This window comes from Equus przewalskii, chromosome 32 (assembly GCF_037783145.1).
Source record: "Equus przewalskii isolate Varuska chromosome 32, EquPr2, whole genome shotgun sequence".
In the NCBI taxonomy this organism is placed as follows: Eukaryota; Metazoa; Chordata; class Mammalia; order Perissodactyla; family Equidae; genus Equus; species Equus przewalskii.
In genome coordinates, this window is record NC_091862.1 from 7,016,873 (window position 1) to 7,041,614 (window position 24,742).

The 24,742-nt window shown below is 37.4% G+C and overlaps 1 protein-coding gene across 8 annotated transcripts in view; it reads left to right on the forward strand.

Annotated features, from left to right (window-relative positions):
* PRKN (parkin RBR E3 ubiquitin protein ligase) overlaps window positions 1-24,742 on the forward strand; it is a 1,214,117-nt gene that overhangs the window by 628,106 nt on the left and 561,269 nt on the right. For all 8 annotated transcript variants that reach the window (XM_070603183.1, XM_070603184.1, XM_070603185.1 and 5 more), the window contains one exon: window positions 19,821-19,936. In XM_070603183.1, the coding sequence (XP_070459284.1) occupies window positions 19,821-19,936 (116 nt within the window). The remainder of the gene's footprint in view (window positions 1-19,820; window positions 19,937-24,742) is intronic.

Sequence of the window (24,742 nt, forward strand, 5' to 3'; positions counted from 1 at the left end):
GAGGAGGGGAGTATAGGAAAATCTTTTGTGATGAATGTAGTCTATGTGTAATCTGTGCTGGGGTGCTGAGAATCTCTCTTCACCCTTCCCTAAGTCTTTTGAAAAGCTACATATCTTTCCACCAAATACTTTTGTGTGTTTAAAGCACAAAATAAAATAGAATGGTTTTCATTCTTAAAGGACCAAAAAATGATTACGATATTGTGAAGAAAATTACCAAAAGCTCATACTCAATTCTCACTACTCTTCTTTGGAATCATAAACTGACACCATAAATCACTTATTTCCACACCATGATTTCCCTCAAGATCCCCCTCATATTGAGGCATTTTGCAGGGGGAGGAAATATACTGGAAATTGACCCTTTGACAAATTTACACTGCAAATATTGATAAAGCAATTGGATTTCTCATAGACTATCTTTTATTCTCTTGGGACTTTACTGGCATCCAGAAAATTCATTTAAACTTTCTCTCATTTAATGTATGAATAAATGTTGTTTTTTAAGTACTGTAGTCTCAGCATGATGGGAAAACTGTAGCTAATGAAACCTGGTACCAGAGTAGAAAGCTGTAACTGGAATAACTGGCTCCGAGCCCTGGCAACACACACGTTGCTTGCTGAGGTTACACTGATAGCTTGATTTATCTCTGTCAGACAAACACAGAAATTCAACAAAACGTGTAAACATCTATTTATATTCAAACATATGTGAATTTTCATATGCATAGCAAATATATTGTTCCAAGTTTTATAAAAAGAGGTTATAAAATATTTAGCAAAACATGACTTCATGTCAATTATGATTTACACATCAGTGAAGCCATTAGAGCACCAATCAAGTCTTATAACAGTGGATCTAATATGTATGTACAAGGAATTAAGGCTGATAATAGGCTAAAACTAGTCGACACATGATTTTCATAGCCATAGATTATCCAAAAGTTTTATTGGTATTACTTCCTCATTAAATCTTAGATTGTGGAACTCCTGCTTCCCCAAAATCCTCATAAAGAAAAGATGAGATGAAATAATGTATTAAAAGGGCTTTATAATTACCATATAAATGTAAATTTTTTGTGTTTTGATGTATTTCATAATATGTGTTTCCAATTCTCCATATTATTGCCTCATATAAAACATTTTTGTCAGCTGTCTTGCTTTCATAGGGTTATGAAGGTCGTCAAAGCTCATCGTTACCTGGCACCCATTTTTCAGGACATAGGTCTGGCCAACTATGAGCCGGCACTTGGCCATTTTTGCACAGATGGTCTTACATATAACCAGCCAAGTAATGATATATTCACTGAGCACCAGGTGTTGGTGGTGAAAAGAATATTTGCAGCCAAGAAATATTGACAGCACTGTCCAACTTGAGGTTACTTACATATATTTTGGTTTGGGAATGGCATCTCTTTCAGTAGTAAAAGCCTAAGTAATTGTCAGCTTTCTGAAAAGAAACTAGATTTATTTGAGCGGGGGAAGGAGGAAGAGTCCACGACAGCAATAGAACAGTAGGTGCCTGATATAACTCAGTGTGTTCTGAGTAGACTGGTTGACCCAACTAATTTGAAAAGTATGATGGAAATAATACCCATCCATCTTCTGCTACAGTGGCTTGAGATGCGCTAACTAGTTGGCTGATCCTGAGGTAGGTGATTGGGAAAGACACTACCGTTCATGTTATTGAGTCCCCATGAAGAAAGGCACAGGGACACTGCACAAAATCCACAAGTTGTAAATTATAGCTGGTTAGGTTGGATGGCTTAGATAAAGGCCCTAGCTGTCCAGGATAGTTAGCAACAGAACTCCAGATGCCTGAATTTTTATTCCTCCTGTTCTAAGTAGAAGGTTGTCGTATATACCCCTGAGAAACATAAAATTAATGTGTTCCTGGGCTTCCACTGCAGTGTAGAAATAAATTTTTTTCAGAAGTCACTATAATTAATGTGTACATAGATCTATGTATATGATGAGAATAACTTAATCTAATTTAATGCACCGGCAGATAGAATGGGATATGTCTATGAAACAGAACACATTATGTTTTACGTGCTAGTCACCTCGATCTCAGTTTATGAGATAGTTCATTGTCCATGTTTGCTGTCGTTCATGAACTTAAATTGAAGCCTACTGCTTTATATGGAAAGAGGTAGACTAGGTTGTCAAGATTTATGGTTCATTTCAGCCGTGAGCTACCTGCTGATATGAGTACAATGTCAGGGGGCACATTTTGTGGTTGGGTTATTTTCAGTGTGACTTCCTTTTGAAGCATGATGATTTAGGTGCTTTCTCCATGCTCATTATAAACAACTTTTTTTCTCAGCAAATTTTATAACCTAACTATAAACATCTCCTCTAGGCTAATGCTTGATATATGAGATCCTGGGCAAAAGACATTCTGGGGCGAAGTTGTTTTTCATACTTATAATTTTCCCTTCGGACATGCTATCTGATGCTGAATAGTATTGTTAAGTATGTAAGCATAGAAATATTGGAAGAGTAATATATATATTGATGTAACTGTCTTAAATTTATAACTAATTCAAAGATTGACTCTGAGAATCTATCCTTTCATATAATTAACTGAATATTGCTTATATCAAGTACATATAAATTTGGTTAAGAAAAGCTATGTATAAAGAAAAAAGAAAAGTAAGTTTGGGACACCATTAGAAGTTATACTTTTATTCTCAATCAATCGACCACATCTTGGTAAATCAGCCAAAAATCAAATAAATGTGGTCTAAAGTAAAGTATGCACTACTGGCTTGACAAAGCTCAAAGGACCTTTTGTTTGAGTCATTCATATACTAAAGGTCAGGTAACCAGACTAGGGTTGATGTTTACTGTAGATGTGAGGAGGTCTTTCATGGAACAACCCAACTGCAATATACAGCCCCAGGAGACCTCTGGTTCCAGGGAGGGGGTCAGAAGGTGTTTGTTTTCTGTGTTCTCTAATTATGCATTGTATGCATTGTTTCTAACTTGATCATATCATGAACCCACTAAAAATCATTTGTGGGCTGCCGTTCCTTTCAAGATGAAGCCCACCATCGCCCTGGGAGGTGCAGCATCCTTTCTGATCTAGCCTCTGGCTCCTACTCCTCCAGCTAGGTCTTCTGCGTCTTTCCCCTGAGTTTCTACCTTTCCGCAACAGCCTGGAAAATGTACTCCTCTAGGCTAATGCCCATCACTGTATTGTGACAAGTTGTCATTTTGCGTCAGTTGTCTTTATTTTGAATACTTTATTTAAAAAGAATGCATGTCCTCTGTAACAATTCAAACAAGAAATATATAAAGAAAATAAATTGTTTTCTCTTTTCTCCCAGTTTCCTTCCCCCAAGATGATTAATGTGAACTTTTTTCTACGTAATCTTCTACACATTTTTCTGTACTCATCTTAAAACATGTATACTTGTAGGGGTGTTTTAATTCTTTTTCTTGAAACGGTAATAATACTATATTTATTTCACCATAACTTTTTTTCACGTAATAGCAGTTCTTTTGACGATCAATACACATATATTGAGCAAATGTTCATTTTAATAGCTGCATAATATTCCAGAACATAAATGTTGAGCAGATTCACTCTTGATGGTTTCTATTTTTTTTTGTCCTACAAACTATGCTAAAGTAAAATTGCCATAATTATACACTAGTACGGTTATTTTCGTGAGTCAGAATAACTGGATAAAACGTGTGCATTTAAAATTTTTATCCAAACTGCTATGAAGATTTTCCAGAATTGCTGAGGCATTTCCTACTCCCTCACACAATGTTCTCATTTAGCACACGCTCACCAGCACTGGATCCTCTGTTTTTGATAAAGTCATGTGTGAAAGTGGCATGGCATCCTTGCTCTTAATTAGCATCATTCTGACTACCAGTAAAGTCAAGCATCTTTTCATGTTATTAGCCTTTTGCATTTTCTCTCCTTAGATTTACCATCTCATATTCTTTGGTATTGAATTGGGATTGTTTGCTATTTTGTAAAGTAATTGGCAGAAATATTTTTTTAGAATGGGTATATTAATCCTTTTCCTACTATATGTTGTATAAACATTTTTGTCTTTTTGCATTGCAGAATTTTTGAAATGCAGAGCATTTTCTTTTATGCAAGGAAAGACTTATTCAGTTTCTATCTTTGCAAAGCTCTTCCCACCACCAGTCCCACTACAGTTTATGTGAATTGCCACAGATATTTTCCATCTGATATTTTGTTAAGCTTTTTGTTTTCTTATTTAGATAATTTAATCCATTTGGAATTCTTTTCTGCAATGATAACAGACCATTTATTCACTCCAACTATTGGCTATTATATTCTACCCACACCATTATTAGATAACCCAACCTTGCCCCACTGAATGGAAATGCCAACTTGGTCATATGTTACATTCTGTATGTACTTACAGATATTTCTAGGTTCTCTATTCTGTTCCATTCGCCCGTTAATGTATTTCTATGCAAATGCCATATTTCCTTGGCTTATCTCAACAAGTTGTAATAAGTTGTAACACCTGTTAGGGTGTTACCCTCATGCAATTTAAAAAGTGTTATAAATTCTCACACATTTGTTTTTCCTACGATTTTTAAAAATCTTTGTGTCCAATATTCTTCTCTCACTCCCAAAACTTCCACCTGGGATCCCAATGTGACTTGCACCAAAATTGTATGTATTCTAGGAGTGATATTTAAATGATAATAACCCTTTTCATTCAGCACACTTTGCCTCTTTATTTACTCGAGTCTTCATTTTTAAATACTTATAATAGGTCCTTTGCTTTTCTTGTTGAATAAACCTATCAGTTTTTTATAGCTTTTGTCAATATTAGGAAAGAGATTTTTTTCTATTTCTGTTTCTAACTGGATTTTGCTAATCAGAAGAAAATCAATTCTTTTTTTTACTATATGCTTTGTTTCCTGCCGCTTAACAAAATTTTCTCATTAATTTTTATAACTTTTAATTGATTCTCTTGAGTTTTTAAGTTATGCAATCTTGTCATATGGAAATAAAGATAAATTTGTCTTTTTTTTAACATTGATAATGTGTATTCTGTTTTCTTATTCAGTCATAGATACTGCTAATACTAGAGAGGATTTTCATTTAGTGCCTAATTATTTATTATTTTTTGACAAATGACTTTATCAAATTTATGGTAACTGACTTTAATGTGTCATGTTTAATGTAGCTGAATTTTCTTTTTATTTTATATGGGATTTTATTGGGAATGGCTTCTAAATTTGATCAAGCAATTTGGGGTAACCATCGACACAGTCACATATGTCTCCTTTGAGTTTTGGATAGCATGAATCTGTTCAGGTTGAGGCATCCTTGCCCTTTGAAATAGCTTGTTGCTGCCTTGCTTTCTTATTGCAGTCAGCACTGCTTGGAAATATATCATGTATTCATTTGCTTATTGTCTTTCCCTCATCCTAGATTGTGTGTATTATGACTGCTTTATTTACTGCTGTATCCTTCGCACCTAGAATAAAGTCTGACACAGAGATGATGCTCAATAAATATTTACTAAATAAATAAGGCATATTTATATTTTAATGTAACACTGGATTTAATTTGTCAAAAATTTTTGCATCATTATTCTTGAGTAAATTCATATATAGTATTACTTTTCTGATAGCGTTATTGGCCTTTCAGATTAACATATGCTACTTTCTTCATATGGATTAGGATGTTGTGTCTTATTCTATGATTTGGATTTATTTGGGTAGCTTGCAAATGTCTATGCTTTAGCTCACAGAAGACCTTTTATGTTATTTCTTCAATTCTTCTTCTCTCTGCTTATGATTTACATATTGACCATCCGCACTCTCATATTCATGGCTCTCATCTTCCCACACATGATTTCCATTTTATCAAAAGCATTTTCTCTGCCTGTGTTCTCAGAGCGGTATGCATTTCTTTTTTACTGTTGTTTTTTAATTGAATTTTAAAATGCTTACATTATGTTCTCAAATTACGTCCAAACCTGATTGAGACACTTTATTGTTTCCTAGTTCTATTTCCTTCAGAATTTTCTTTAGATTAAAAAAATAAATTCTTCCCACAGGCGTAAGTGACCTCTCCCACAGCTGATAGCACATCCCAGCACTGATGGGGAGTGGGTCCCATGCCTGGTTCCCCCGGCAGTGGCATATAACTGCCCAGGTGACTTTCTAGTCAATCACAAACCATACGCAGACACCATCGTTGAGAATGTTTTAAGTTTTATAATGATAAGCCTGGTTAAGAGGGAGAGATGTTCACGCTATTATTTCCTTATAATACCTTATTGTGTCTGTTTGCTTGTTTGTTTTTACATGTCTATTTTCTACTAGACTATGTAGTCTCTGGGAGGAGACTGTCCTTCATCTTTGTCTCTCCAACACAGCAGATGTTTCTCAAAAAAAAATTAGGATAGATGGATAAATATGTTATTTTAGTAGCACTGTCATGACTCGACAGGCTTCATGTTTCTCCCTCTTTCTTTAGCTTACTCAAAGGATAGATATGGTATTAATCTATTTGACTCTCACATTAACCAGTCACTAGGAAATACACATATATATTTATAAAACATAAATGCATTTATTCATCTATATGTATTGCATGAATAGAATGGCTGGTTGGCCTTTTGTTTCTTCCATTTGTAATTGGTTATACAAGCATGGAAAAAAATAGTCAGCATTATACCTAATGTTAAGAAACTAGAAGCTTTCCTGCTAAGATCAGATACAAGGCAAGGATGGCCCCGCTCACCATTTCTTTACAGCATCATGTTGGAAAAGCTTGCTAATGCAATAAAGCAAGAAAAGGAAATAAAGGTATACAGATTAGGAAGGAAGAAATAAAATTGTCTTTGTGCAGAGATTACATGATAATCTATGAAGAAAATCTGAAAGAATCAGCAAAAGAACACCTGGAATTAACAAGCGATTTTAGCAAGGTTGCAGGATGCAAGGTTAATATATAAAAGCCAATCACTTTACTATACACCAGCAATGAACAAATGGAATTGAAATTAAAAACCCAATACCATGTACATTAGTGCCCCCCAAAAGGAAATTCATAGGCATAAATCTATTAAAACATATACCAGACCTATATGAGGAAAACTACAAAACTCTGATAAATGAAATCAAAGAAGTACTAAGTAAATGGAGATATTTTTCCATGTTCATAGATAGGAAGACTCAATATTGTCAAGATGTCAGTTCTTCCCAACTTGATCTGTACATGCAATGAAATTTCAATCAAAATCCCATTAGTTACTTTATGGATATTGACAAACTGATTCTAAAGTTTAGATGGAGAGGCAAAAGACCCAGAATAGCCAGTGCAATATTGAAGAAAAAAGCAAAGTTAGAGGACTGACTCTACCCAACTTCAAGACTTACTATAAAGCTATAGCAATCAAGATGATGCAGTATTGGTCAAAGAATAAACAAATAGATCAATGGAAAAGAATAGAGAGCCCAGGAATAGACCCCATAAATATAATAAGTTGATCTTTGAGGAAAGATCAAAGGCAATACAATGGAGCAAAGATAGTCTTTTCAATAAATGATGCTGGAACAGCTGGATATCAACATGCAAAGAAAGTGAATCTAGACACAGGCCTTACATCCCTCACAAAAATTAATTCAAAATGGATCAAGACTTACATGTAAAACGCAAAACCGTAACACTCCTAGAAGACAAGATAGGAGAAAACCTGTAGCATGACTTTTTAGATACAACACCAAAGGCACAATCCATGAAAGAAATAATTGATAAGTTGGACTTCATTAAAATGAAAAGATTTTGCTCTGCAGAAGATAATGTCAACATTACAAGAAGACAAGCCACAGACTGGGAGAAAACATTTACAAAAAGCGCATCTGATACAGGACTGTTATCCAAAATATACAAAGACACACAGTAAGAAAACAGAAAAGGGCCGAAGTCCTTAACAGACACCTCATCAAAGAAGATACACAAGAAGCAAATACGCATATGAAAAGATGCTCCACATCATATATCATCAGGGAAATGCAAGTTAAAACAACAATGAGAGACCACTACACACCTATTAGAGTGGCCAAAATCTGGAACACTGACAACATCAAATGCTGGTGAGAATGCAGAGCAACAGAAACTCTCACTCACTGCTGGTGAGAATGCAAAATGGTACAGCCACTTTGGAAGACAGTTTGGCAGTTTCTTACAAAACTAAACACTTTTACCATAAGATCTAGCAGTCACGTTCCTTGGTAATTACCCAAAGAAATTGAAAACTTATGTCCACACAAAAACCTACACGTGGATGTTTATGGCAGCTTCATTCATAATTGCCAAAACTTGGAGCAACAAAGATGTCCTTCAGTAGGTGAATGGATACATAAACTGTGGTACATCCAGACACTGGAATCTTATTCAGTGCTAAAGAGACATAATCTATCAGGCCATGAAAAGACACTGAGGAAGCTTAAATGCATATTGCTAAGTGAAAGAAGCCAATTTGAGAAGCCTATATTTCAATTACATGATATTCTAGAAAAGGCAAAACTATAGAGAAAATTTAAAGTTCATTGGTTGCCAGGGGTTGGAGGATGGGAAGGGATGAATTAGTGGAGTATAGAGAATTTTGGGGGTAGTGAAAATCTGTATGATACTATAATGATGGATACCTGTCATTATACATTGTCCAAACCCATAGAATGTACAACACCAAGAGTAAACTCTCAGATAAAGTATGGACTAGGTGATTATGAAGTGTTAAGGTAGGTCCATCAATTGTAACAAATGTACCACTCTGGTGAGGGAGGTTGATAACTGGACTGGCTGTGCATATATAAGGGCAGGGAGTATATAGGAAATCTGTGTACTTTCCCCTCAAGTTTGCTGTGAACCTACAACTGCTGTAAAGAAATTGCCTTAAGATAAAAAAACACTCTGTGTAACATTTATTTCCTAGGTCTATGCATCTTACTTTTCCTGGCTGTGTATAGTTCATAGGGAAATTGACAAATTAGACTTTATTTTCTTCCTTTTCTAATGAGGAAATAAACTAAATGTAGAAAATGCGAGAAATGTTTAAAGTGTATAAAGCCCCTGCCTTTGCCCAGTTTCGTCTTGAGTGGAGTGTTTATGGTTGCTTGTGGTGCCTGCAATAAAGAAAACAGGAATAAAAAGAAGCTTTAAATTCTCCTTGCCAAAGAAACAAGGACTTTTGAGGGAAAGAAAGTTTAGATTCCAAATCTAAAGTCATTTAAAATGTTTTAAAGCTAGGATTTTTTTTATTGTTCGATATTTCTCTTTGCTGGTAGCCAAAAACCAAGTTATATTATCATTTTGTGAATTATTGCCACTGAAAGGTATGTTTCTCTTGCACTTTCCATGCCCAGATGGGACACTTTGAAGTCGCGGTTGCAGTTGCTGTATTTCTCAGCGTCTGGCTGTAAGAGAAAAGTGACAGCATCATTCTGCCACCACTTGATCCAGAAAGTGGAGGCTGTTTTCCAAATAACCAGCACAGTAGATTCAGCAACAGGAACTACAACAGCAGTGAAAGTTAAGAGGAAGGGTGGACTAAAAGAGGAAGGAAAGAACACTTAATTCCCAAGAATACAAAAGGGGGTGATTCAGTATTTCCTATCAATCTATTTCCCTAGGGCATGTCCCCACGCCTGAGAGAGTTCTTCTGAACTTTCCTTTCTTATTTTTCAAATACATTGAAAGAACTCCTTCTTTCCACCACTTGGACTGCTGCTGAGTCCAGGCCCTGTGCCAGGCGCCATGGGCATGAAATGCCCTCAAGTCTTTCGCCCTCTGGTGAGTCCTATAGACAAGCAGGCAGTGTCAGTACCACTAAGCAAGGGCTTTAAACGTGCTACGCAAAGAAACAAGGGGTAACATGCAAAAGCCTCTCACCTAGTCCCAGGGAATCAGAAAGGCTTTGGGGGCTGGTGACATGTCAGCTGAGGCCTGGAGGACACTTGGGGATTTGAAAGGCAAACTGAGTGGTGAAGGTAGGAGAATGAAGACAGTCCATGTAGGGGGATCATGTGCAAGGGACCAAAGAGAGCACAACGTTCAGGGCAACAGGAAAAGGGTCTTTGTGGCAGGACTGGGAGGGGCAGAGGGGAGGGAAAGATGGTGAGACAAGTGAGGTTGGAAAGGCTTCAAGGCCTTGCTCAGGGCCAGTGTGCTTGATCTGGAGGATAACTAACTAGGAAAATGATCTGATTAAATAGTTCTTTTACATTATTTACCATTGCTGATTAGAGTAAGGTTTTTGCACCTTTGGAAATAAACATGAACTAACTACCAGCTTCTAGAGATTGCCTAGAAAATGCTGGGAACACAATAACTCGTCTAAGGATGGTGAGTCATTGTACATTTTTCAAAATTATGACCTACCTCCTCAGTTTTCTGCAAATTATTACCAGCTAACAGATATTTGTTTACATACCCTCTCCTGGAGGTCGAATCCTGTAATTGAACAGAGAATGGGTGGTGGGAGATTACAAAAGGAAACACTCTGTGTTAATGGCAAAATATTTTAACATCTTATTTTGTTTATCTGAGAACAGAAGCTGGAAAGCTTTGCCTAAACATGAAACTAGCAAATGCTGTGGATGCTGTTATGTTCCTTCAAGCTGACACATGAGAGGATGAAACCTTTTCTTCTAAAGGAAATAAATCACTGTTAGAATAATGAATATTGTCTTTTCTAGTCTGGCTAGGCTGCAAATTGGAAGAGAAGATATGCTCAACTTATGTACTGAGCTGAGAACATCACATAAGTAAATGCTATTATATTGCTGTTGGAGGGAAGTGACACCCCCAAACTTTATTGGAATGGTGTTGGAAATCCAGGGAAAGCTGGGACCACACTGGAGCAACTAACCAGTCACTTGAATGTAAGACCTTGAGAAAGAAGAATGACTGCTATAATGTGTGCAAATCATTAACCAGATTGTCCTGAAATGGCCGGCAATTCCTGGGAATAAGTTAGATGTCAGGAAAAGCTGCGTCCTCTGGTCTAGGGCACAAGCCTTGGAGTGAAAGCTTTCTTTCTCCAAGCTAGTAAATGAAAAAAGAAAAAACCTTGTTCTCCAGTCTGAAAGAGAATGTGGAAATTTGTCTTGGAAGTTTAAATGCACTACTAAGTGACAATCAGAAATGTTTTGAAAAGGTGACCTTCCAAATTTGGTGACAAAGAAAGAGTCATGGTGCATATTCTTTGCTGTCATACCTCAGTCCTTCTTTTGGTGGAAGAATGGCAGTGGAGAGTCATTTAATGAGCCCATTTCCAGGGTATCAAAGCGCGAGTGTCATGGGACAGGCTTAATATTTATGCACACAGAGAATCCCAGATTTTTCGTTATCCCCCACCCCAAAGTCACCAAACTCCAGCAAGTCTGAACCCCCAGCACAAGTTCTTGCTCACCTTTGTTCCTGCACACACTTCTCTTCCTTCTTCACCTGGTGAATTCTCACCTTAAAACCCAGTTCAAATACCCCTTCGAAAGCAAAGCCTTCTCCTTCTCTCATAAGCTGCTCATCATTGTCACACCCACACAGCTCAGTGCTCAGGCATCAGTAAGGTATTTACTATTATTTCATGCAAATGTTTGTTGAAGTTTCTCTTTCTCCTCTAGGCTTATGGACTCTTTCAGGGATTTCATGTACCTTTGTATCCCCAGCCTCTGGTCAAGGGCTGAGCAAGTAGAAAGTGTCACATTTTTCTCTTAATGAACAAACATGGGGAAAAAAAATCCCTGGAAGCATAGTTATTACTTGAGGTGGATGTAATAAACTATGTAAGTGGAGGAGAGCAGGCACAGCTGAACCCAGGGCACAAACACTGTCACTGGGGCTCTGTCTCTCCATCTCTTGTCCCTGTTCCCTCCTGAGCACTGACTTGATTCTCAGACAGGTGTATTGCTGTGGTCACAGATAGGGGAATGTTGTATTCTGACTAAGTCGGATCCACCTGTTCGTCCTGGGCTGGAGAGGTACAGAGATCTGAGCATGTCTGAGCAATTGCCTAGAGCTGAGGAAGAGGATTGTTTTGTGTTGTTTTGTTTTATTTATTTTATAAATGGAATTTTGTACCTTTTGACCACCTTCACCCCTTTGTCCCACCCCCAACCCACCCTGCTTCTGGCAACCACTGATCTGTTCTCTACAGCTGTGAGTTCAATTTTCTGTTGTAGGATTGTTTCTTCTTGTCTGAACAAAGCCATCTATATAAATTCATGCGTTTTATAAGTATCAGTAATGACCCTAAACCTTCTATTTTACTCTTCAGGAATCATTTGAAATGTCTTCTCTAACAAACCCCCTTTAATTCTTAGAATAATAAACCATAAATTATGACTGAGTGATGTTATGATGGAATAAACTAGGCACATTGAGGAACTTACAATCCAGGTGTAGAAGGCAAAGATAAGCGTTGTTATATTTGTAGCTTTCATCTTGAAGGCATGTGCCATTAAAAACTTTTTATTGTTTATATCCGGCATTGAAGGGAAACTTACAAGTATAGATGGATTTATTTATATACGTATTTCAAGTTGACTAAAACTATTAATTTGGACTGAACTAAAAGTGCCATTGTAGTGATTAACATAAAAGTCTATGTCTCTTTAATGGTCATCCTGCTGGAGTAGTAAGAATTTAAGATAATTTTATGTTTCAGAATGGTAATCACTTATCTACCCTGAGAGTGAGAAGGTTTTTAAATTTAGAAACTTTTCGATTTTAGAAAGGTTATGCAATTCATATGTTGCAACTCTAAAGTTTCTCCAGGAGTGTCTACACCCTATCATTTTTAAAAAACAGTAATTTTGCAGAGAAAAGTATAAATAGTTACAATAAGTTGGATAAATATAGACTAGGAATAATGTCATGACAGTTCATGTCAGATTTTTCCATAAATGAAATTTAATACCAAAATTTAGAGAAAAAAATAAAACTTTGTGTTTTCAGAACCTTTTGGATTTTGGAATTTTATTTTTATTACCTATTATCTGTTGGCCTAGGGAACGGACCTGGTTTGTACTTTTAACTTTGATAATAAGATAAAATTTTTAAAATCCTGTATTTGTTTGGTGAAGGTGGGCAGTCTTCCTTAAGGCTTGACAGTGGTCAGAAACTGACCTGCTCAGCAAAGTTCTGACATAGTTTTTGCTTTCTGTGGGAGTATATTGATTTTCTTTTTCCTGATAAACTTTGCATATCATCTGGAGACTTTGTTAACACTTCATTAAGAGAAAGTAAACTTGTTATTAAACGTGATAACAGACTCATTAACTTTTTAGGTCTTATTTGTTTATCTAGTTGTATCCTAACTTTACAACTGGCATTGTTAAATCAGCAGAGTCTACAAGTATTAGACAATCTAACAAGTTGCGTAGTCATCTTATATCCAAACTGATGTAATTACTTGCTAGATTTATACAACACAAAGTGAGTCTAACACTTCAGCATGGAGGCTGAGGACCACTAATAGCATCCCAAGATGAACAGGCTTTGACACGTCTCTTTTATGGGCTTGACTTCTGTACCAGGCAGAGAGTGTGGTAATTAGGCTTTATTTGTCATGTTTTTAGCTTACAGAAAAATGAAACCCTAGTATTAATATTAATAGTGAAACTTCTGAATGGATAATAAGACTTCAAGCTAACAGTTGCTTCTTACAAAAGAATCTGCATCTAACCCAAGGAGGAACTGTTAGGCTTGCCATGTCTGAGGAGAGAGGAGCTGGGGGTGGCTGTTTGTTCTTCGCTACTGACAGAATTTTTAGGTCTGTGAGACACATTTAGGTTGATTCTAAGTGACAGGCTGTCTGTCATAACTTGGTAACTGTGAGGACCTCTTTGATATAGATGTAAGATGCTTATTACTACTTTATCTCATCAAGAAAGACAATGGCCCTGTGTCCTCAGCTCATCTTATTTGCAAATTTGGGTGGACAATCTTTTGACAGGCTTATTTGAACTTAAGCTCAGTACATAGACAGTGTAAATATTTATGTATCTTTATTTAGTACATTTTATAGAACCATATCTGAAAGTATCTTTTTTTCTTTTATGGAGGCTAAGTAGAATGTCACCACTAACAAAGGGTGAAAGTTGAAGAATTTTGGCTTTACAGACTGGCTTTGCCTCCTGATGGTGCACAGTCACCTGGTTGCTTTCAGATCCACGTGCCATTCCCCTCTCTGCTTGGCATGTTGGGCTGGCCAAGGCCAAAAACAACTCAAGAGCTCCCTTTCCTTGCTTCAGGCTGGCTTTGCCCAGGAGAGCACTAGTGGGAGATGGGAGGGCAGAGAGAAAGCAAAAGCCAGGATATTTCCCCCTATCTCTTTGGGAGGCAGCTCTGGCAGTGGCTGCGTCTCATTCATCCTCCCAGCTCCCACTAGACAGCCCAGCTGCTGAGCGGTGGTAATGCCACCTCCTCCCACCGTCTTCCAGCTCCAGGTGGTTGGAGCCCCTGACATTACTGACCTCAGATGGCTTTCTGTCCCTGTTTAGCTCTTCTGGGCTTCCACCACCTTTGCAGCTAGAAACCCAGTATTAAATTTGCTCAGCTAAACTACCCAGTAGGGCCCGTTTCCCTAACTTGACGCTGACCCATGAAAATGAACAGTCACTTACTTGTTTAGTACAAACCAAAGACCCACTGCAGGCTTCTAGTGAAACTTGTGTGCCCCTTTTACTGAATCAAGAGAAATGTATGTTTCCTTTGAGTGATACTAACTCAGAAGGATTTGGAGACTAACACGGAGTTTAACTCTTCATAAAGATGGAAACCATTTTTTATTTGGAAAATGTATAATTGTTAAGCAATACCTGTAAAAATAGTTAACTTTAGGAAGTTCAGTAAAAGCTGTTAGAGGGTTCATGGGCGAAGGAGAAGTCAGGTCTCATTGCTATTTTTTCAGATTTGAAACTAGATTGTGGTTGGGATAAGCGGGACTTTCCAGATGGTAGTTGCAAGTTATTCTTGTAGTAATTTGGAACACATCAATTTGTGCCTGGAGTTGACTCATAAGTGTCTGATCCTATAAGTTTTTATACAGTTGAGTTCTTGGTATTAATCAAATTTTCAGATTTTGCTTGTTTGTTTATTCATTCCTGTATTTGTTATCATTGTCCCCTTTGTGAGAGACACTGGTAATGAGTGTCATGAGACAAGTGGCATAGTGGAGCGAGGAGGAACAGGGTGGAGTCCAGGAATGCCACCAGCAGTTGGATTGAGACGCTCACAGGTCTTTCTCTTGGTACATCTTTGATTTTTATGGGTTCTAATTCAGTTAGAGGGTCAGATCTCTATGATCTGAAATGAAAGGATGGGTGAGTTATGATAAAATGTAACAACTCAGTGAGAGCAGAAGGAAAAAATCATAGCCTCATTCACAGAAATGGTGAAAATGTGAGTACATTTCCAAGAACTTAAAGAATACAACTCTGCTGGATTTTGAATTTTCTATTTAGTACTAATAAGGTAGAAAACACTTCTATAACATTTAACACGGCCACATTGTAAAGCCAAGCACATTTTTAAAAGTTTTATTCTGGGATTTTTTTTTTCAGTTTTTAAAAATAGTTTACACTATCATTAAAAAAAAAGGCCAATTACTGCCCTAGATTTTAGCTTCGTAGCTAATTATGGCTTCCCAGCATTGAGTAGATGGATCTAAATGAACTGAGCCAGCCAGTGGGGGCTACAGCCCCTGGCTAGGTGGAGGAATTCATTTAATTTAACAGGACTTGTTTTTTTGTTTTGTTTGGGTTTTTTGTAGCTGATTTATCTGTGAGCTGGCATTTGTAAAAGGTGGGATGGGCCCCTTGACACTCTTTATTAATGACACTTAAGGATCCTGTCCTCCCTCAGGAACAAGGATTGACAGATGTCCTCCTGAATGAACGAGAATGTTTCCCTGCTGCACCCACAGGGGACTGTTTCCCCAGTGACACAGAAGTAACTTTGCTAGTCAAACCCCAGATGCACTGGAACTAGAGTAATGCCTCCTCGAGCAGCCTGGCTCTGGGACATAACTGCTGTCACTCAGCCCAGCTTGAAGTGTCCTCTGGGCCCCTCGTGGTGATCAGATGGTGTCATGCCCCTGATGACCAGATCTCATGGTACTCTCAGGTTTCTGACCACATCACATGGACTCTAGCTAGAAGAGTTTTCTAGCTTTGGCATCCTTAATTTTTTTAACCTGAACAATCAAGGGAAACAAAACACAGAAAGGAAGAAGTCACAGACAATTACTCCAAAAGAATCACGCAGCTCTCTGTGAGATGACAACCCTTTTTGAGCATGCTGAGATACCCAAGGTACAATTTTTTCAAAATGTTCTCCTTACTTCTGTTTTGAGTTGCTTTATTGTTTCTGTGTTTTGAATGCAGACTGAAAATATCAGAAAGATTTTGAAGATGCCAGCCCACTGGGTGTATAGGACAGGAAATGACCAGATCGCTCTTGTGATTAATCTGTAAGAAAAGGTGTTATTACTATTGAGAGACAGTGCTCCAGGGTTCTCTCATGTTTCTGCACATCCTGGGAGGGAAGTGCTAACTACCCTTTTGTTCTGGACGATCTTTGCAAGGAAGTTGTAGAGAAGATCTGCTTATTATCCGGTATGATAAAGGCAGTGTCTCCCTTCAGGACCAAAGGAAGGTTTTCTTACCGCTCCTTGTAAGAGATCTGCGTTCCCTAACCTCATGGTCCTCAGCTGTGATGCAGAACCACTGCGTTTGTTGCATCTAGCTTAAATTATCCACTTCATCCCGGTGGGAGCTGGGGCGCAGGAGAACTGACATAAACATGGCGTCCGTACTTCTTTCTGCCTGGGCTCTGAGTCATGCAGCCCTTTGTCTCTGACCCAGGAGTCTCCTGTCTTCTGCCAGCATCCACAAGACTGTGGCAGACTAACCTGTTAGCTTGAAAGCTGGGGGAAATCTCAGACCCTCCACCATTCTTGCCAATTACTCTAGTACTACAGAAGAACCTCTTTTCATAGAAATTTGTGGAGAAAACTCTGAAATTCACTGATAAGACATACATACTTTAAAACCAGAGTTGGTAATTTGTATTTTAATTTGATCACACCATACGAATTAGTGGAATTTTCCAAATATCTGTAGCTTCTTATCTGTAAACACACAACGTATCCAATAAATAGAATTTTTGCTTCTATCTGGCTGAATTTTATCTGATGTTGGAGCAGTTTGTGATCTGTTAGCTGAACATCTATCGGTAGATTTCTGCAAGCTAAGAAAAAATATAAATACTATCTATCTATTTATCTGTATGTGAAATACCTTCTCAATAGTCCAGCCAACTCAGCTATTTTGGAGGAACTACATTGTGTTATGAGTAAGGATTTTTTCACGTCTGCAAAAAGCAGTCACAGCTAGCTCAATGTATTTCATAAGGGTCAGTCGTCTCCTCCAAACTTTTTCTTTTGGTGGCCAGGAATTGCTTTAGATCTTTTCTTTTTTTCAATACCCTTGAACTGGCCTTTTTGAACGATTTGTAAAGTTTCAAAAGATTGAGTGAACAGGACAATATTCCCTGTTAAAAAAGAAAAGGGAACAATCAGTATGATTTCCATGCTGCTCCAGAAAAAGACCTGGGCTCACGGGTAGGACTCCATAGATCCACCTGAATGGGTTCCCTTCAGATGCACTGCACACCCCATCAATTGTAGCAAGACTATTGGCACACCCTCATCTGTGGGGCTGACAACTACAGGCAGGTGGGCAGCTACTATGCCATTTGCCCCAGCTAGGATAGGTTCTAGCTAACTAGCAGCTATACTGTCTGGGATTAGTAAGACACTTTCAGTTAAGACCAGCCTGGATTCCAGACACCTGGCTTTGAGATGCTTCTCAGTACAATGGCACACTCCAAGTTGTTGGAGAGTAATACATTTTACTTGAGATATGGCATTATTTTCAGATGCAATAAGTGAGGTCTGCTACAGTTCTTGTCTTCTGAAGCATAAGAAGAGTTTACTCCTTTTACTGTAATGTTGGTGTAACTCAATGGTTCTCAAAAGTCTGATCCCCAGAGCCGTAGTAACAGTATCACCTGGCGGCGTGTTAGAGATGCAAATCCTTGGCCCCTCATCAGAACTACTGAAGTAGAAAAATCTGGTGTGGGATCCAGCAATGTCTAGTTTAACAAGCAATGTCCCCTTGGGTGATTCTGATGCACGCCAAAGCTGGAGACCCACAGGTGTTGCTCACTGTATGTCAGGTCGGACGAGAATGAGATTAGTTTGGCTACAAGAAGGGAAAGAACAAATTAAGGGTGGTGCTGTCAAATGTTTAAAGGGACACCAGTAGCATTTATTAAATAAATCTATTGATTTTTCATTTAAGAAAATATATCCAATGTATAACCTCTGCCAGGCACTGTTAGGATACAAATATGAATAAGAGATTCCACAAATATCTCAGAGACTAGTGTAGGGGTGGACAATCTATGGCCTGTGGGCAAAATTCAATTTGCCACATGTTTTTATAAATAAAGTTTTATTAGGACACAGCCACATGCATTCATTTGCATATTGTCCATGGCTGCTTTTAGGCTACAATGCCAATTTGAGAAGTGTGACAAAGACCGCATGGCCTGCAAAGCCGAAAACATTGAACATCTGGTGCTTTATTAAAAATCTGTTGACGCCAGGTCTAGTCCTTAACGGGAAGATACTTTCCACATCCAAGTAGTTACTCACCAATGGAGGAGTAAGCGCAGTGTGCAAGCATTCTGGCATCCAGTGATACATTTGTATCAAGGTTTTGCAGTCGCAGAACATTTGGCTTCGTGGGTATTATTATCATGGAAGGTGTACAGACTATTTGGGATGAAGCCGAGCAATTTCTGACCAAACACCTTGGTGTGTGAAGGGTAGAGAGGGGGGTGTGGACAATATAGAAGTAACAGAAGGAAGAAACAAAGAATAGAAAGAAGATTTTGACTGAGAAGGGAAACTGCTGTCAATCAAAAGAATGTGACTTAGGTGAAAAGCTAAAATAAAGGAGTGTGTGCAGGACGAGTCTGGGGAAAGGATCTAAGAAGGAGAGAGGTATGGGTTTGGAACATTCCCAGGTGCCTGGTGTGGGAAGTGGGGGCTGTATCTCCCAAGAAATTCTGGGATGCTGAAAAGAGGCAAAAAGAGGCACAAGGCTCTAAATTAGGCTGGGGAGAATCACCTTCTGCTACTCTGTGAGTCTGCATGTACTTGCATGCTTATTTATAGTTGGGATCCCTTGATTCCTTACTCTGCTCCACATTCTTGTTGCTAACTGGCCAACCGTGTAGGGACGCTGTAGGGAAAGCACTGGGTTTCTTGTTAGGACGTCTGGGTAACGTCCTGGCTTCATCTCTTATTGTTTGACTTTGGGCAAATCATTTCATGGTTCAGCATCTCCCTTTCCTCATTTGCGAGATACTATTTCAAGCTTCCTTCTGTATCTACACTGTGTTATTCTACTAGACTCACTTATCACCAAGGGGCATTGCTAAACCAGGGGCACAGAGTGTTTCCCCCCGGTCCGTGGCTGCAAGAGCAAAAGAAGGAAAGACTAGCACAGAAACACAGACACGAGGACCCTTCTAAGAAGGGAATTGTTGACTAGTTTGGCACAAGGGCATTAGTTTCCCTAAAAAGATTTGAAGCTGACTTATTTCTAACATCTACCTAGTGATAGATTTCTTCTCTTGCCTGAAGAGATTGTTTCCTGTGGAAATGTCTAGAGAGGGGGAAATAGCCAGATTCCGTGTGTGATTGTATTTCTCCTTCTTTCAGGAATTTTTCTTTAAATGTGGAGCACACCCGACCGCTGACAAGGAAACTTCAGTAGCTTTGAACCTGATCACGACCAATAGTCGAGACATCACCTGCATAACATGTACAGACATCAGGTAAGCATCTGAGAACACTGTTACTCTCAACATCTTGCTTTCCAACAGCACCCTCTCCTGTGAACCTTCCTCAGTGATTTCTCTGAAGAATGCCAGCTTCACCTTGATGCTGTCTGCCCAATGTGGGTATAATTTAATGTGATGGAACTATTTAAAATGCCAAATCCTCAGTTTAGTCAGTAGTCAAATAGGGTCTTCGGATATAAGTGAGATGACTTATATCTAAAAATAGTGTCATCTTAGTTGATATTAAAATATAAACACATGTAATGATATCAGAGAGTTCTAAAATAAATTAACACATGATGCTAATGTTCAGAATGCAATAACAATTTATGAACACCATTTTTTCTTGGACTATATAGCCCATAACATTTTATTTTAAAAATGTCTTTTCTATACACTTCAATTCTTCTGCATATCTGTCTGTACTTATGTTGGCAATTTGCTTATATTGATACCCCCCAAAATAAAAGCAGGTAACTAGTTTGGACCTGGTTATTTCAATTCTCAGTGAATATAATGAAAGAAAGAAAATGTGGAGATGCTCTGTTGGAAAAAGGGGAAATATCTAGATCTGATATATAGTTTGGGAACCAAGGGCACTGTGCTTTTTCATCTGCACAGAAGATGGTTGAGAGTAGAAGTCCTTACTCCACACTATTCAAATGAACAGAGTAAAAGAAATTCACTTTATTGTATATTCTCTGAGGTTGGCTAGAAGCACCCGTTGCAACAGAGAGGTCTTAGCCCTGATAACAGGAAGAACATTTAGTGAAATGCCAGAATGAATTAATGAATAAAGTCAAAGAATCTTTTTTGTTCCAGACTTTTAAGCAAAGACAGCTAAATACCCTGGTCATTTATTTGTTGTATCTCTTTGGTCCTTCAGACTGTGCTAGAAGGCGTTTTAAAGTTGCTTTACACTCTTAGGATTTCGTGATTAGCAGGTATGAATACTCCTAACAAATTCAAATAAAAATGTTGAATAAAGCATTCAAATAAATTCAGATTAAAAGGTTTAGTAAATTCAAATAAAAATGTTGACTAATATAAGACTGAAAACCTTAACAACATCTGTTGAACAAACTTGTCTCCAAGAAGGACTAAAAATGAGATGTTTTCCTGTTGCTGCATACATAGTTCCTACTGTGGCAGGCAACACCACAATATTGCCTAAAACGCAGCATTTCAACCGCCCTTGGCAAGGTGAATGATTGTATATGGCTAATGTCTTCAACATGCAAGAAGGACAGCCGATTCTTCTGGTAATTCAGGAAAGGAATTGGAAACTGCTGAAAAGGAGGGCTCAGCTCTCTGAAAGCAATAGGTCGTTAAAGTCACTTTTCAATTTTTCTAAAGAGAAATTCAAAACATTTTTCTGTAAGTCAGAATGCAGCCCACCAGCCAGTGTTTTAAAACCCTCCATTAAAGTTGAGAAAGATGGCATTAAAATATGTGGTGTTGATCATGCTGTCTTACTATGAGCATCGCCCTCCACATTTCCTGCTGCTAAGCTGTCACCTTTATAAGTCTCAACATCTTTTGAAGGAAATGAGCCACCTACCAGATATGTAGGGAGATAATTGCTGGAAAAATAATATTGTTGATTGCAATAAAATTTTTCCTATTATTACTTCTGGGTGATTTTATAAATAGAAACTACTGTATTCAGTTAAATTTAAGTGCGTATATAACCAATCACTTGACTGAATAAGGTCTTTTCTCATATAAGGCAGCAGAGGAATGCCCCATGTGTAGGATAGAGAAAGGGACTCTCTTTTATGTTGATGGAGTCATGCATAGGGATGTCATAAAAGCTACATTGTACTTGGCTGATTGCTGTTGGTCTTTTTTTCCTACTAGTGCTTTATTTTTTATTGTAAAAATAATTTACTCACAATAAAATATTAAAAGTGTTAGAAATTTTACCCTCACAGTTGGTAAGATTTGAGTTTAATTCTTTCCAGTATCTTGAGTATGACTGAATATTTCCATGTATATATGGTGTACACGTGTGTGTGTGCTATACGTAATCATGCTGTATATTTAGTTTTGTATCTGGCTTTTTCCATTTAACATGGCATCATGATAAATATCCTCTGCCATAAAATATTCCATGAAACAAGTTTTATTTTTAATAGATACCTTAGATTCCATCATATGGGAATACTCTACCTCATTTAATCATTTCTCTATTGCTGGTGATTTGGATTACTTCTAATTAAAACATATGCACATTAAATTAAGACTAAAATCCATATCCTTTTACAGAAGTCATTGATTACATGCTTTGAATCTAAGAACACAGTCATAGAAAGTGAAATAGAAGGTCAGTGGTAATGGACATGTTGAAGGTTCTTGATGCGTAGTTGCTAAATTTATTTCCAGAAATGCTGCCCCATTTTAGATTGTGATGCTCATGTTTGAGAGGGCTTCTTCCTTCATCTTTTCCAACATTACATTCATAGTTTTAGTCTTTGCCAATTTGCTAAAGGAAATTATTTTGTAATTAATATTTGGTTTTTAAAATTGTTATTAGCAAGTTTGAACATTTCTTGCTCATTTGCATTTTCTATTGTGAGAGAAGAATGAAATACTTTCTCAGTATGAAAGCTTTAGGAAGAATGTAGAAAACAGATCCGGCCTCTGCAATTACTTTCTTATTCACAATACTTGATGTGAGTGTGTCTTTTATTAATATAAGCTTTACTGACTTGTGAGTTCAACTTTAGATATATTTCTTTGATTTTGATTTTGAAATATTGTGTATTCCTGAAGGTGAATCAAAAGTCATTATAAATTACATATTTGAAAATAAAAATTGGGGGTATCTGTTTGTATTTTATGTTTATTTTATTTTTGTATGTGCACCAATCATACATCATTAGTCAAATTAGACATAGTTAACCCCATAGTAGATTAAAACTAGAGGATAGCGTTAATCTATCTTTAAATATTTTTTCTGTGCATTCCTTAGGATACTAATGCAAGGTATGAATTTTGAAGACAATATTTTTTAGAGCAGTACATTGGTGGTGTACATTCTCTAAGTTTGGACAAATGTATAATGACGTGTATCCATCATTATAACATCGTACAGAATATTTTTGTTGCCTCAAAGATTCTTTGTGCTCTACCCTCTACCCCTGACAACCAATGATCTTTTTATTGTCTCCATACGTTTGCCCTTTCCAGTATGTCATATGTTTGGAATCATACAGTATGTAGCCTGTTCAGATTGGCTTCTTTCACTTAGTAATATGCGTTTAAGTTTCCTCCATGTCATTTCATGGTTTGTTAGCTCATATTTTTAGAACTGAATAATATTTCATTATCTGGATGTACCATGGTTTATTTATCCATTCACCTGCTGAAGGATATCCTGGTTTATTCCAAGTTTTGGCAACTATAAATAAAGTTGCTGTAAACATCAATGTGCAGGTTTTTGTATAGACATAAGTTTTCAACTCCTTTGGGTAAATACCAAGGAGCATGATTGCTGGGTTATATTGTAAGAGTGTTTAGTTTTGTGAGAAACCACTGAACTGGCTTCCAAAATGGCTGTACCATTTTGCATTCCCACCAGCAATGAATGAGAGTTCCTGTTGCTCCACACCTGTGCTAGCATTTGGTATTGTCAGTGTTCTAGATTTTGGCTATTCTAAAAGGTGTGTAATGTTATCTCTTTGTTGTTTTAATTTTCATTTCCCTGATGACATATGATGTAGAGCATCTTTTCATATGCTCATTTGCTGTTTGTATATTTTCTTTGATGAGGTGTCTATTAAGGTCTTCGGCCCATTTTTTAATTGGATTCTTTGCTTCTTATTGTTAAGCTTTAAGAGTTCTTTGCATGTTTTGGATAAGTTTTTATCAGATTTGTTTATTTGCAAGTATTTTCTCCCAGTCTGTGGCTTGTCTTCTCATAATCTTGACATTGTCTTTTGCAGAGCAAACATTTTCAATTTTAATGAAGTCCAACTTATTGATTATTTCTTTCGTGGACTGGGCCTTTGATATTGTATCTAAAAAGTTATGCCATACCCAGGGCCATCTAGGTTTTCTCCTATCTTATCTTCCAGGAGTTTTATGTTTTACGTGTAGGTCTATGATCCATTTTGAATTAATTTTTGTGAGGGATGTGAGGTCTCTGTCTAGATTCGTCTTTTTGCATGTGGATGTCCAGTTGTTCCAGTACTTTTTGTTGAAAAGACTATCTTTGCTCTTTTATATTGCCTTTGCTCCTTTGTAAGATCAGTTGACTATGTTTATGGGGTCTATTTCTGGACTTTCTGTTCTGTTCCATTCATCTGTTTGTTTATTCTTTGGCCAGCACTACCTTGTCTTGATTACCGTAGCTTTGTAGTAAGTCTTGAAGTCGGGTAGTGTCAGTCCTCCAACTTCATTTTTTTCCTTTAATATTGCATTGGCTATTCTGGATCTTTTGCCTCTCCATCTAAATGTTAGAATCAGTTTGTCAGTATCCATAAAAATAACTTGCTGGGATTTTGATTGTAATTTCATTGCATATATAGATCAAATTGGGAAGAGCTAACATCCTAACAATATTGAGTTTTCCTATCCACAAACATGGAATACTTCCATTTATTTAATTCTTCTTTGATTTCATTCATCAGAGTCTTGTTGTTTTTCTCATATAGGCTTCATACATGTTTTGATAGATTTATAATTCAGTATGTCAGTTTTGGGGATGATGTTGATATAGATGTCAATAGTATTGGGTTTTTAATTTCAAATTCCGCTTGTTCATTGTTGGTATATGGGAAAGCAATTGACTTTTGC